Source organism: Nematolebias whitei, chromosome 1, assembly GCF_014905685.2.
Source record: "Nematolebias whitei isolate Nwh7 chromosome 1, NemWhi1, whole genome shotgun sequence".
In the NCBI taxonomy this organism is placed as follows: Eukaryota; Metazoa; Chordata; class Actinopteri; order Cyprinodontiformes; family Rivulidae; genus Nematolebias; species Nematolebias whitei.
The window spans coordinates 4,636,392-4,651,617 of NC_056498.1; the positions used below are offsets into that span (position 1 = coordinate 4,636,392).

The 15,226-nt window shown below is 43.8% G+C and overlaps 1 protein-coding gene across 1 annotated transcript in view; it reads right to left on the reverse strand.

Moving 5' to 3' along the window:
• Window positions 1-1,414: 1,414 nt before the first annotated feature.
• ablim2 (actin binding LIM protein family, member 2) overlaps window positions 1,415-15,226 on the reverse strand; it is a 206,714-nt gene continuing 192,902 nt past the window's right edge. Inside the window, exons 21-23 of the mRNA XM_037674776.1 lie at window positions 12,977-12,984; window positions 12,805-12,885; window positions 1,415-1,887 (exon numbers count right to left, since the gene is read on the reverse strand). Coding sequence (XP_037530704.1) covers window positions 1,774-1,887; window positions 12,805-12,885; window positions 12,977-12,984 — 203 coding nt within the window. The 3' untranslated portion in view covers window positions 1,415-1,773. The remainder of the gene's footprint in view (window positions 1,888-12,804; window positions 12,886-12,976; window positions 12,985-15,226) is intronic.

Sequence of the window (15,226 nt, forward strand, 5' to 3'; positions counted from 1 at the left end):
GCTGCTGCAGGTCAGTTAGCATGGCTAAAACAAAGAGATTTACATTCATGTCATGATCAGTTTAATGATCCTTTCATGAAGTCCAAATGGCTTAAAACATATTTGTTTCCCTTGCTGGGAATCCATATTTTTGACACGATTGCTAGTTCAACACTTGATCTTCTACACTGCACTTGTCCTTTTGTTTAACCTGTCTTCAGTCTACAGTATTTGTCAAACCCAACTGTGTAGATTTATGATGAAGCGTTTACTGTATAAAATGTGAAACACTACAAAACCTCAGGGCATGCTTTATATTAATCAACTCATCCCACTGAAAACATAATAAACTCAAATCAAATTAAAAGTAAATAAATAAAAGCATATGATAAGGTGCGTTTGATGGTTCCTGAAAAGTAACATTGAGGTGGATATAGTTCTAGTCCCCATCTTTGGCCTTTAAATGCTTGAACCGGTAATGCATACAATTCTACAACCTCCATTGACCCTAAAGTAAGGCAATGGTGTAAAAATCAACGTGATTGACAAATTAACAGTCACAGCTGTGACAATCACTAAGCCTTAAAGACAGCTTGAAGGCTCCCATCACACTGAATGACAACCCCACTAGGATGGTACAAACATCAAACAAAACATGAATGGTCTTTGCAGGGTCTTCATGAGGTTTTCAGGGGTGTATTAAGAATGAGTGCTCCGCTTTATGTGTGATGAATCATGAAAGGTCTGTAGAGTGATTTACAACAAAACATGCACCATCCATCCATCCATCCATCCATCCATCCATCCATTCATACATCCATCCATTCATCCATCATCTTTACCCACTTCTTCCTTTTTGGGTCATGGGGGTCACTGGTGCCCAATATCCAGCCATCACTGTGTGAGAGGTGGTAGACACCCTGGACAGGTGTCCAGTCCATCACAGGGACACAGAGACAAACGAGACAAATAACCATTCACTCTCTCACTCACACCTAGAGACAATTTAGAGTTACCAATCAGTCTAACATGCATGTTTTTGGTCTGTGGGAGGAAACCGGAGTACCCGGAGAAAACCCACACATGCACAGAGACAACATGCAAACTCCACCCAGAAAGGTCCCCTGCTGGGATTTGAACTGGAGCGACCTGCTCACTGAGAGGCAGCAGCTCTACCAACTGCACTACCGTGCCGCCCGCAACTATCAATGAGAAACAATTTTGTTAGATTTAGATAGAGTATGCAGGGCCCTGAAGTCATGTAGTGGGGTCACCATCAAGTGTAGAGAAGACTTAAAAAGACAATGTTGCAAAAGATGATACAACTTTTTAAGACAAAATGGTAGAACCTTATAAAGAGAAGACAACTCAATGCAAAGATATAAGTCAAGCTGAAAAGCATGAACCACAGGGACCAGTTGGACAGTCTGCACGATTTATAGAAAAGCAGTTTATTTTTTAGTCGGATTTATGGAAGTGTTGGGATGAGAATCAGGCTGATGCAGAACCTCATGGGAGACAAGGAGCAGAAACACGGGCCATGCAAATGCAGCTCCTCATCCTGTTCTGAGGTTGTCGGTCAAACATTCAGACCAAACTGGACTTATGAAGCTACACCACTGTCCAAATGTTGTGAATAATCCCACAAATGATGCCTCTCTGCAGCGTCACGGGCAGATGTTTTACTGACAGAAACGGTTGGTATCATGAAGATACACAGATGAATCAAGTGGCATATTTTGTTCTGTTTCCTCCCAGATTGTTGTTGAGATGTTGCAGCAATACTTTAAATATTTAAAAAAGGCGGGCCGCCTTCTTCAAGTCATTTTTCTTCCACAGGGCCAGGCGGTCAAACTGCTCCAAGGTCATACTGAAAACCTGCTGGAACTCCTCTGGAGAGAGGTGTCTCTGGAAACGAGAAACAGATAAAAGCAGAATTTTTACATGTACATAACATTATGGTAAAAATATCACAACACAACTTTAATGTTGGCGGTACAGTTAACAGTAGAGAGAAAAAACACAAGTATCATGAAAAGTTGGTGGATAATCACCACGCCTGTGAACAAGTGTGTAGAGATATGATCACGTATCCGTATGTATATCAATATGTAATCAGCAAATAATTACATAAACACTCATTTGAAAAATAACAGCCACTTACGAGCTTCCTAACATCAATAAAGCATTTACATTTCTACCTTTAAAAAAAATCTTCACCCCCCAAAAGTTCAGTCATGGACAATTTAATTCAAAACATACAAATATAATTAAACAGCACAACTAAAATGCAAATGTGTCTTGATCATAAAGAACCTGAAGTCTTTCCTGTTAAAAGGGAGTTTTTTCTTCCCACTGTCGCCTTCATGCTTGCTCATGATTTGAGTTCTGTGATGGAGTTCAGTTCAAAGCAGTCTGCTCCTCAGATTAATAACGTTAAGTTATTATTTGTATATATGAATGTTTCTGTTTATTGCCATGAGATGACTTCTGTTGTGACTTGGTGCTGTATAAATAAACTGAATTGAAATGACTTGAACTGAAGCACCTCCCTAGGGAGGCGCACAGGGAGCATCCTTACAGATGCCCGAACCACCTCAACTGGCTCCTCTCATGTGGAGGAGCAGCAGTTCTACTCCGAGTCTCTCCTGATAACTGAACTTCTCACCCTGTCTCTAAAGGAGAGTCCAGCTACCCTGCGGAGGAAACTCATTTCAACCTCCTGTATCCACAATCTCATCCTTTCAGTCACTACCCAGAGCTCATGACCAGAGGTGAGGGTAGACCGACCGGTAAACACCGAGCCGTTTTAAAGATTTTGAGTTAAAACTGGATCTGGTCGTAGATGTGATTCTACTAACAAATTTTTTCAAGATTTGACCAAACACTTCATTATTTCTCAGCATCAGATCATCTCAGTCTGGCATGAAAGGCAGTGGCTGTATTCATGCTGATGTGTTTCCATCTTGGCTCTGAGTTATTGGGGGGTGGCTGATAGGTTTGAAAACCACTACAGCAGTTTAAGGTCAAGGTTCACGAGCTTTGATGAGTAAAAGTGAGGGTAGAATATGTTTGTAGTGTTGAACATTGAGGAGCCTGGTGTTTCCTACGTTGCAGGGGATCCAGAGCATCAGCAACACGTCAGTGTCCCGACAGTCTGACTCCAGGGACAACATTCTTATGAAGCTGAAGGCTCATGGAGAGTTGTCATGTTGGGGTCACTGAGCGTTTACTGGTTTGACAGAAAGTGTTTGTGGATGAAAAGCTGAGGACAGGAGAGCCATCAGAGCTGAGGTTCATTGTGTTCCTTCTGTTAGGAAAACATTTCCTGTTTTCCACAGAACAAAGTGAGGAAAAGTTCTGACGTGTTAAAAACAGCTAGAGGAAATGACTTTTTATGGGACATGAGTTCTAATTCTGTTGAATTTTAAATGAAAGGACATGCAGGATAAACTTGCAGGATCGTTTGTCACATTTCATGATAAAAATTAATTCCAAGCTTCAAAATTTTGACAAGTTTAAAAGTCAAAGTAACCAAATGCAGAAGTAAGCTTCACACAGGAGTGCCACAAACTTAAATCAAGATAAAGTTTGAATTAATACAGCAAAAGTACTTTTAGATGTAAATCAATGAAACTGAAGCTTTTTATTTAATGAAGACTGAAAGAAGCTGCTGGTTTGTTTGGTAAAAGTCGAGTGTAGTTTAAAGGTTAGTAGAAAAGTATTTACTTCCTCCTCATTCTTTGGGGTTTGAATTTCCTCTGAATTAATTTTTTTTTTTTTTAAAGTTTGAGATTTTTTCTATAATTTACATGACATAACTAACACTTTGATGATCTGGGAAAAATAATTTGACAAAACAACCCCAGAAATTCTGACCGTGCATCATCATCTTTCTTTGTGCCCTGTCGGGGGTTATTGGGAAATCAGAATCAGAATCAGAATGCCTTTATTGTCATTATACGCAGTACAATGAAATTAAGAGCCACTCCATTTTCCAGTGCAAAAACACGCCTTAAGAAAACACACATTAAACACACTAAAAATATAAAAAATGTAACGCAATATAGATATAATAATGAAAGTAAAAAATACAAGTATTACACAATTGTATTGCACATTATGGATATTAGTGAGGTAGTTAAGGTGACTGAGAGTATGAAATGTCAGTAGTATTGCACAGTAGAAGTCCAGGTGTTTGGGAGGTTAGATTATTAAATCAGTGCATGTGTGAGTTCAGTGTGGTGATGGCTTTCGGGAAAAAACTGTTCTTGAATCTGTTTGTTCTTGTTCTGATGCACCTGTAGCGTTTCCCTGAAGGTAGCAAGTCAAACAGTTCAAAACTCGGGTGTGAACAGTCCATGATAATGTTTTCTGCTCTGTTGAGGCAGCGTGATGTGTAAATGTCCATCAGGGAGGGGAGAGGGCAGCCAATTATCTTTTGTGCTGTCTTGACTACTCTCTGAAGCCTCTCCCTGTCAGCCAGGGTGCAGCTGCCGTACCATACTGAGATACAGTATGTCAGCAGGCTCTCGATGGACGAGTGGTAGAAGGTCAGCAGCAGTTTTGTGTTCAGGTTGTGCTTCTTAAGGACTCTTAAGAAGTGTAGTCTCTGCTGAGCCTTCTTGATGACCGCTGTGGTGTTCTCTTTCCAGTTTAGGTCAGCAGAGATATGGACACCAAGAAATCTGAAATCTGAAAGTGTGAACCCTCTCCACGCACTCGCCGTTGATGTAAAGGGGTTGGTGCTGTGCTTCCTGAAATCAATAATCACCTCCTTGTTTTTTTTGATATTCAGAGCCAGATTTTTATCTGAGCACCAGGTTGCTAGCTCCAGGACCTCCTGTCTGTAAAATGACTCATCTCCCTTAGAGATTAGTCCGACCACTGTGGTGTCATCAGCGAACTTGACGATGAGGTTGTTGTTGTGGGCCAGGCTGCAGTCATGGGTGTAGAGACAGTACAGTAGGGGGCTCAGCACACAGCCCTGTGAGGAGCCAGTGCTCAGCGTACGAGTGGAGGAGAGGTGGGGACCAAGTCTTACAGATTGGGGCCGATTGGTTAGGAAGTCTTTTATCCAGGCACATGTGAGTGGGGGGAGGCCGAGATTGTCAAATGTATTTATAAGAATGTCCAGAATGATTGTGTTAAAGGCCGAGCTGTAATCCACAAAGAGCATTTGAACATAGCTGTGCTGTTGTTCCAGGTGGCTCAGCGCGGTGTGGAGAGCTACTGCAATAGCATCCTCTGTGGACCTGTTGGTGCGATATGCAAACTGGTAGGGGTCAAAGTTCGGAGGGAGATAGTCCATGATGTGCTGGAGAACCAGTCTCTCGAAGCACTTCATGATTACTGGGGTGAGAGCCACCGGTCGGTAATCATTCAGGCTGGTGATGGTAGGTGTTTTCGGCACTGGGATGATGGTTGCAGATTTTAAGCAGGGAGGTATGACAGCCTGGGCCAGGGAGAGATTGAAAATTCTGGTGAAGGTGGGGGCGAGCTGGAGGGCACATGCTTTGAGCACCCTGCCAGGTACTCCATCTGGGCCAGTAGCTTTCCTGGGGTTCACTGATTGGAGGGAACGTCTAACATCATGCTCCCGTACAGTGAGTGGAGTGGTGCAGTAACCGGGTGGGTGCGGGGGCAGGGCAGGATCAGATGGGTGCTGCTGTGGTGCATCAAAGCGTGCAAAGAAGCAGTTTAGCTCCTCTGCTAGTGATGCACTCAGGTCTCCTGTTGTCACCTCACAGCCTCTATAGTTAGTGATGTTTTTTATGCCCTTCCACACCTCCCGTGAGTTGTTACTGGACAGATGGGACTCTATACTCCTTTTATGGTCAGCCTTTGCGGTTTTTATTCCCTTATTCAGGTTGGCTCGAGCAGCTCGGTACAGAGCTCTGTCACCTGACCTGAAGGCAGCGTCGCGGGCTCTGAGGAGTGTGCGAACCTGGCTGGTCATCCATGGTTTCTGGTTGGGGTAAACACGAATGTTTTTGACCATAGTCACATTTCCGATGCAGAAGTTGATGTAGTCCAGTACTGTTCCTGTGTATGTTTCCATTTCCTGATGTTCAAATAAGTCCCAGTTAGTTTGTTCAAAGCAGTCCTGTAGGTCGTCGAGTGCATTACCAGGCCAGATTGTAACAGTTTTTGTTGTAGGCCTTGCTCTGCGTCTGAGGGGGGTGTAAGCTGGGGGGAGCAGGAGGGAAAGATGGTCTGACTGCCCGAGGTGGGGGAGGGGTATGGCTCTGTATGCATGTTTAATGTTCGAGTAAACCTGGTCCAGAGTGTTCTCCTCCCTAGTAGAACACTTAACATGCTGGTAGAATTTTGGAAGTACAGTCTTCAGATTAGCCCTATTGAAATCTCCTGCAATTATATGAACACCGTCGGGGTGAGCCCGCTGCTGTTCATTGATGGTGTTCAGCAGGAGAGAGAGCGCCGTATTTACATTAGCATCGGGTGGTATATACACAGCAGTAATTATCACAACTGTTAGCTCTCTCGGTAGAAAAAAAGGTCGGCATCTCACGGACATGTACTCAAGGTCTGGGGAACAGTGGTTGTCTATAATTGAGGTTTTCCAAGATGGCGCCGGTGTGTAGGGCTGCCCGTCTCTCGCTCTCTGCTTGTATTTTATTTTTGTTATTTTTACAATGGTTTGTGCAGTGTGCCGAGTCATATTTTCAGTATGATCGTCGGGCACTTTTGGAGCTCCGTACATTTGCTGAAATTCCCGCGGAGTTTTTGAACAGCGGCCATCACTCTCCCCCACCGGTCCTATCTGAGATTCCTGCGTTCCTTCTGCGTGACCCTGGCCTTTCTCCATGGAGGAAACGTCGCAGACGTCGTGGGAAGCGTGCAGGGATTTTGGTGAAACTGAGGCAAAGTGTGGATTATTCTAACAGGACTCGCTCTGGATCTGATCATCTCCTCTCTGACCCGTGGTGCTCCCGGGGCCCGGCTGCTGGCCAGCTGCCCGCGCGCTCAGTCCATGGAAACACCTGGAGTTGTTTACCTGTGCGCCGCACCAGCAGACCAGGAGGAGCTGTTCTTCATAACCTGCGCCCGCTGGCGCGCGCGTCTCCCTCCACGGCTGTGCCTGTGTCAGACAATATCAGGATGTGTTTAATCAATGCAAGGTCTGTTTCCAACAAGACGTTTATCCTCAATGACTTTTTTTAAAGATGAGGAGTTGGATTTTCTGTTCGTCACAGAATCTTGGATTTCTGATGGTGAGTCCAGCGCCCTGGTGGAACTACTTCCTCCGGACTGTGTATGTTGCAATGCCCCGCGGCCATCAGGTCGGCGCGGGGGAGGGGGGATTATTAACAGTTTTTAAAGCAAACTTTGCCTGTAAACAGTTGTCCATCCCGGTGTCCCGCGCCAGCTTCGAGCTGAGCGCCTTTGAACTTGGACACTCTCCTCCGGTCCTGTGTGCGCTCATCTACCGCCCACCTCGTTCTAAGGACTTCATAAATGAATTCTCTGACTTTTTGGCTGATATCACTCAGAGATACACTCACTTTTTGCTTATTGGTGACTTTAATTTGCATGTGTGTTGTCAGGAGAAGCCCTTAGTGAAGGACTTTCTGGATTTATTGGACTCTTTTGGCTTAGCTCAGCAGGTGAGCGGCCCCACCCAGGAACATGGTCACACGCTGGACCTCGTTTTAACACGCGATGTCTCTGTTTCTAATTTGAAAATCGGTGACAATGTTTTTTCAGATCACATGCCTGTATTGTTTGACTTCACCCCCCCTTGTCATACTGCTAAGACGCGCGTTCCTGCACGTACGCGTTCCATTAACCATTTCACTGCTGCTCGTTTTAATGAAGGTTTTAATTCTGAGAGGATCGAACAGCTCTCGGTGTCTCTTACCACTGAGGAGCTAACCTCTCAGTTCAACTCTGCCTGTTTAGATGTTCTGGACCGTGTTGCTCCCCTTAAGACCAGAAAAACGAAACTTAAATCAGAGCCTTGGCTGAATGACGTCACGCGAGCCGTTAGGCGGCAGTGTCGCAAAGCTGAACGAAAGTGGAGGAAGGACAGGCTCCAGGTGTCTTTTCAAATGTTAAGGGAGAGTTGGCGTCACTATCAGAAAACCGTTAAAGCTGCCAAATGTAAATTCTTTTCTGATTTAATTGTCTCCAACTCCCACAACCCCCGAGTTCTTTTCTCCACCCTGAACTCAGTTCTACACCTCAGTGAGCCTTCACCTCTGGAAGCCTCAACTGAGCTGTGTGAGAACTTCCTCCATTTCTTTTTAGAAAAAGTGGCAAACACCCGGGCACTCATTTCTCCACCAGCTCATGATCTGTCCATCCCATCTCAGTGCGTGGCTGTGTTTGACCACTTTGAGCCCATCTCTCTGTCCTCTCTGGAGCAGGTAATGTGCAGCATGAAGCCATCTGGTTCCCCCTTTGATGTGGTCCCCCCTCGACTACTAAAGGAAGTTTTTCCTACCCTGGGTCCTTTTATCCTCACTATTCTGAATAGCAGTTTATCCTCAGGTGTGGTGCCAAAGACTTTTAAACATGCTGCTGTCCAGCCCCTCCTGAAAAAACCTAACCTTGACCCCTCAGTCATGTCCAACTTCCGGCCTGTCTCCAGACTCCCATTCACCTCTAAACTACTGGAAAAAATTGTGGAGTCTCAGTTGAAACAGTTTTTGGGGGATCACGCTATCCTTGAGTTATTCCAATCTGGCTTCAAATCTCTCCATAGCACTGAAACTGCTCTACTGAAGGTTTTTAATGACATTTTCATATCCACAGACGCAGGTGATTCTGTGCTGCTTGTCCTATTGGACCTTACATCTGCTTTTGACACCATCGACCACAATATCCTCATTTCTAGACTGGAGCAGTGGGTGGGCATCACAGGGTCAGCCCTTAAATGGTTTGGGTCCTACCTCTCTGACAGAACCTTCTGTGTCAATATCAAAGATTTTAGTTTGGCATCGACCGCACTCCAGTGGGGGGTACCGCAGGGGTCCATCCTCGGTCCCCTTCTCTTTTCTTTATACCTGCTGCCACTAGGTGCTATCTTCCGCAAACACGACATACCCTTTCATTTCTATGCCGATGATTGCCAAATTTACTTCCCCCTGAGGCACAGAGGCACACGCTCTATTCAGCCTCTTCTTGACTGCCTGGCTGACATCCGGGACTGGATGGCTTTAAACTTCTTAAGCTTCAATGAGAAGAAGTCTGAAGTCATGCTGTTCCATCCCAGTGGCTCACTCATGAACTATGACATTGACCTATTCTCTCTAGCCCCGCTAGAGAAACAAAAGGTGACTAATCTGGGGGTGATAATGGACCCGTCCTTAAAACTCAACAGTCACGTAAACATGATGGTCAAATCCTGTTTTTTTCAGCTGAGACGGCTGTCTAAGCTGAAGCCTATACTCAACAAAAAGAACCTCGAGACAGTGATCCACGCCTTCATAACATCTAGGCTTGATTATTGCAATTCACTTCTGTTTGGAATCAGTCAGTCCTCCATTGCTCGTCTACAACTGGTCCAAAATGCTGCAGCCCGATTTTTAACTGGTACAGGCTATAGAGAGCACATCACGCCAGTTTTGGCCTCCCTGCACTGGCTACCCATTCACCTTCGGATCCATTTCAAAATTCTCATGTATGTTTTTAAATCACTGAACAGTTCCGCCCCATCCTATCTCACTGATCTTCTGCAGCCATATGTCCCACCGCGCTCTCTGAGGTCAGCAGACCAGATGCTTCTCTCAGTCCCAGAAAACCGTCGTAAGCTCAGAGGTGACAGGGCTTTCTCTGTTGCAGGTCCACGACTGTGGAATGAGTTGCCACTGAGTGTCCGGCAGGCTCCCACACTCTCAGTCTTTAAGTCTCGCTTGAAGACCCACTTCTATTCGCTTGCCTTTAACATGGTGTGATTTGTTTTGGTCCGGTCTGTTCTCTACTCTGTTGGCCATTTTAGTTAGCTTCTGCTGCTATTTGTATCTGTATTTCTATTTTATGTTTTCCTGTCCGCTGTGCATGTTTGTGTTCTTTTGTACAGCACTTTGGTTGGCCTTGTTGCTGTTTTAAGTGCTATATAAATAAATTGGTATGGTATGGTATGGTATAATTGTCCCGTTATTACACCAGTTCTCATGCACATAAATACAGAGCCCCCCACCTCTGCTCTTACCGGAGTCCGCAGTCCTGTCCCAGCGTAGCAGAGAGCGGCCTGCTAGCTGTATGCTAGCATCGGGTATCCCGGGGTGAAGCCAGGTTTCGGTGATAATCAGAACACAGCAGTCACGAACATAGCAATTTCCAGCGAGTTGCAATTCCAAATAATCCGTTTTATGCACCAGGGATCTGGCATTAGAGAGATAAAGGCTCGGTAGACGTGGCTTGTGGGGTTGTGATCTTAGCCTTAGCATAACGCCAGACCTGCAGCCTCGCTTCTGCTTCCTCTCCCTTCTCCGTATGCGCCGCCTCCCAGGCCCGACAACAATCCACGGAGAGCCCGGTGATCTCGCTATTTCGTCTGGGATGTTGTGCGTGTAATGAAAGTCACTCGAAACAGGTATTTGGTGCTGCTCACTGATGTCCAAAAGGGTCTGACGTCCATAGTTGATGTTTGCAAACTCGGCAATGCAAACACAAGAAAAAAGGATGTACAAAAATAACATTAAAAAGCACTGAAAGGGAGAGCTGTGAGCCGCTGCAACCATGCGTGCCGCCATCTTGGATAACGATAAAATATGCTCTGACTTGTGAGCATTGTGATTTTTAAAATAAGTGAGGCACCGACTTCCATTTTGCTGTGTGGCTGCATCTAGGTGGAATAAAGTATATAAATATAAACTATGCTTTCTAGTTTTTATTCACCAATCAATTCTATTTACTCGCTTCTTCCTTTTCAGGTCGTGGGGGTCACTGGTGCCCATGTCCAACCATCAGTAGCTATATTTACTTGCGCATAATTCTTTGACCGGATTGAAATGTTTTCAGATTAAATAATTCAAATGTATTGTTTACATGGGCACAATCTGTTCATGACGAGCGTTTACATGCAGCGGGCTTTGTTCTGAATAGCAGTACTGACATGTGCAGAGTGGTAAACTCTCCTAAAAAAAACACAGAAGAAGAAGTTCTACTTCCGGTTTACTTCCAAGATGAACGTAAACAAACCTGAGCGCACAGAATGGACCCGTGACAGGTTTTAATGACGGTGGAGACGTTGCTGTTTCATATATCTACATAAAAACACACAAAACAAACACAACTAGCTTGAACCTTTAATTTAACTATTAACCTCTGACTGTAAAGTGTTTGTAACGCAAAACTGAAAATGCTGTTGGGAGGTAAAGGGGGTGGAGCTCCTGCGGGTAAGGGGGTGTTTACCTTTGGGGTAAACTAAGGTCACCAATTGGTCAGTTGCTGACGAGCCTACAGTACTGATTGACAGCTGGCGTCGAGGATTGTGAAAAAAAAAAAAATCATAGATTTTACTGGCCCGTTTAAGACTGTCATCATTTATCCATCCATCCATCCATCCATTATCTTTACCTGTTTATTCCATTTTGGGTCACGGGGGTCGCTGGTGCCCATATCCAGCAATCACTGTGCGAGGGGCGGGGTACACCCTGGACAGGTCGCAAGTCCATCACAGGGACACATAGAGACAAACGAGACAAACAACCATTCACTCTCTCACTCACACCTAGGGACAATTTAGAGTTACCAATCAGTCTAACATGCATGTTTTTGGGCTGTGGGAGGAAACCGGAGTACTCGGAGAAAACCCACGCATGCACGGAGAGAACATGCAAACTCCACCCAGAAGGCCCCTGGACCGGGGTTTGAACCAGGGACCTGTTCGCTGAGAGGCAGCAGCTCTACCAGTTGCGCCACCGTGCTCTGTCATCATTTATTCCATATTTATTTCAAATATATTCAGTATTTTGGTGAGTCTAAGATTAGAGAACTTAACTTCCTTAGAAAATCCTAATGATTGTTTCCTAATTTTTATTTTGTATTATTTATTTAAGTTCTTTTATATATTATTTTATTTATTTTATTTATTTTCAGAGGTGCTGAGTTAAAATGCTTGAACATCCCCAAAAAGAGGCTAAAATTGCCCCTGATGACTGATAATAGTTTTATGTATTTACTGTAACTTTTGCTCATGGTTGGCAGCCAATAGCAATCCTTGTATTGTACTTAGCAGAAAAATCAGCATTTATTTTTGTCCGTGTTTATATTTATTAAATTAATTTGGTGCATTCAATGAACAGCCTAAAAATCCATCCATTATCTTTTACCTCTTCTTCCATTTTGGGTCACGGGGGTTGCTGATGCCCATGTCCAGCAATCATTGTGCGAGGGGCAGGGGACACCCTGGACAGATCGCAAGTCCATCACAGGGACACAGAGACAACGAGACAAACAACCGTTCACTCTCTCAGTCACACCTAGGGACAATTTAGAGTCACCAATTAGCCTAACATGCATGTTTTTGGTCTGAGGGAGGAAACTGGAGTACCTGGAGGAAACCCACACATGCACAGAGAGAACATGCAAACTCCACCCAGAAAGGTCCCCGGACTGGGATTTGAACCAGGGACCTGCTCGCTGAGAGGCAGCAGCTCTATCAGTTGCGCCACCGTGCTGCCCAGCATAAAAATATATATTTTAATTTTTTCAGAATGCTCTCATAATCTCACCATAGCATTACTGCTCTTGAGAGGGTCTGAATACTTTCTTGATTTTGTGAGACAGTGGTTGAGATTCTCCTCAGGCTGGTTAATAATCCCCAGGAGGTGGGGGGAGATGATTAGAGCTCACCTCCAGTCTGGTGCGGTCCACATCTCTGGGAAGTTTTACTTTCACTCTGTGCGTCACAGCCAGCACTTCATACGGGTACACCTGGTACAAAGAAAGGCATTGTGGGGCATTTATCAGTACTGACCAAATCTGTACGTTCAGGCTTCTGTGTGGAATCCAAACAAATTCTTACCTTGTACTCTGAGCAGGAAAGAGCAGACAGAAAAAAAACAAAGAGAAAACAAGGATTTTAATGAAACTATAAATATAAATTTGTGAGTTTAAACAGCAGATACCATACCACTTTATTTATAAAGCACTTAAAACAGCAACAAGGCCAACCAAAGTGCTGTACAGTAGTCCCTCGCTGCTTTGTGGTTCGTTTATCACGGACTCACTCTATCGCGGTTTTTCAAAATAAGATTGGACATGATACACAATTGGCAGATTGATGGATGAGCCACATGATGGAATGGCATTGAATTTATATTTAAAATAAATTATTTTAAATTATTTAGCATTTGCAGCACATTTGTACAGCCCAGAGCTGCAGAAAAAGCTTCCTCCTGCACTTTTGTGCAGCCCTTACTGCAGGATAAACATAAGCTGATCATCTGTTCTCTGTGCAGAGTGGAGAAGTGGGCGTGACCAAGAACGCTTGCAGGAGGCAAAGAGCTGAAATCATGACATTCTGTGCTCTGTTAGAGCGTTTAGAAACATTGTTTAGAATATTGCAAGAGTGTGAGAAGGGTTTTAAACACCTTTATTTATATATATATATATATATATATATATATATATATATATATATATATAAAATAAACTACTACTTACTCTTTGTACTATTATTCCTAATTTGTGGTTTTTCATTTATCGCGGATGTTCAGGGTATGTATCCCCCGTGATAAATGAGGGACTACTGTACAGCAAAACAAACAGTCACATGCAGAAGTGTCCCTGAGCAAGACAATAAACCCCTAAATGCCCCTTATGTGTGTCCTATCGGTGTATGATTATGATAAAGCATTGAATAGTCTTTGTAAAGATATCCTGAATTTTCTCGATTAAGTTGCTACTTTCTTCACAGTATTTGAACCTGGTGGCTCATACAATGCTGCAGCTAATTTATGTTTTTTTTTTTTTGAGTGACTAACAAGCTTCCTGCTACCAAAAACATTTACCATAATTGTTGCTTATGAGCTGCAACTTATGTCTCACACTTTGTAACCCATTGCTCATAAGGAGGAGCATCTAATTTATGTATGTTTCTCCAAATTATCAAAAATTTAATAATATATTTCATCTTTAAAGACACCCTGTCATTTCTTGATAGGTTCCTGTCAATTACAAATGTTTTCTTTTAACAAAGCATATTGTCTATGACTTAGCGCATCGCATCCCACCCCTCCTGGGATGGGTGTTATTGAAGCAGAGAGAATGCCCTCAGGTAATCAGATGTACAATGACTCTGGCTCATGGTTTCAAATACCCAACCATAACTCCACCCACTCTGTCATCATGTGACCAGAAGTCTAACCTGAATGACCAGCGAGGTACTCTCGAGGACCAACCCCCAAGAAAAACAAGCATTAATTTCTTCAGATAGTTCTCGTGTTGTTACTGGACTATGCGCTTCATGCACAGACCTGTTCATTTGTTCAACAATAATGGAAAACGCACAGAGAATTTCTTATGACGCAGCTTTCATGTTAAAAGCGATCGGCTGAAGAGGAGGACAGAGGAGGGCAGAGCTGCTGCCTGTAATCAACGTGTCGATGGTCAGGATTTGAGACGCAAAAGCAGTCAAGTCTGGTACATGTTTTAATAAAAGTTATAAAATTTGTTCTGTGTTGGTGAATACACATTTAAATATCATGATCTCATTTTTAAGTCACATCCAAACACGAAGCGGAGAAACAGAAAGGAGTCTTCCTCCCTCCCCTTCCGTCATGAGAGCACAGCGGTGGAGAAGTCGTCAGAATTATTTTTAAAGCAGTCAGTCAAGATATATTTAAATAAAAGTTTAAAAAATCTTCCTGTGTACGGTAGATATGTGTTTAAATACCAGTATCTCATTTAAGCTTAAACAGGGGCATTAAACAGAACTGAGGAGACGTTGGGGAGGGAGGGGCTCTTCCTCCGTCTTCCATCCTGCTTATATGAGCTCTTTGCTTTACACGGACACTGCGGGGGGAAAGGTAGGCTTTTTTCAGACGTTGATTCTAGGAAAAAATCTGCGTTGACACGGCGCATATTCAGTGTTTATATCAGCGGTGCCCAATATGTCAGTCGCGATCTACCGGTCAATCGTGAAGGCAATATCAGTAGATCACATGGCGAAATAGAAGTCAGACTTAAAAAATATATATATATATTTTTAATAGATGTCAGTCTATCAATCCATGAGTACACAATCGCGTTCCACCACATGTACCACATGTGG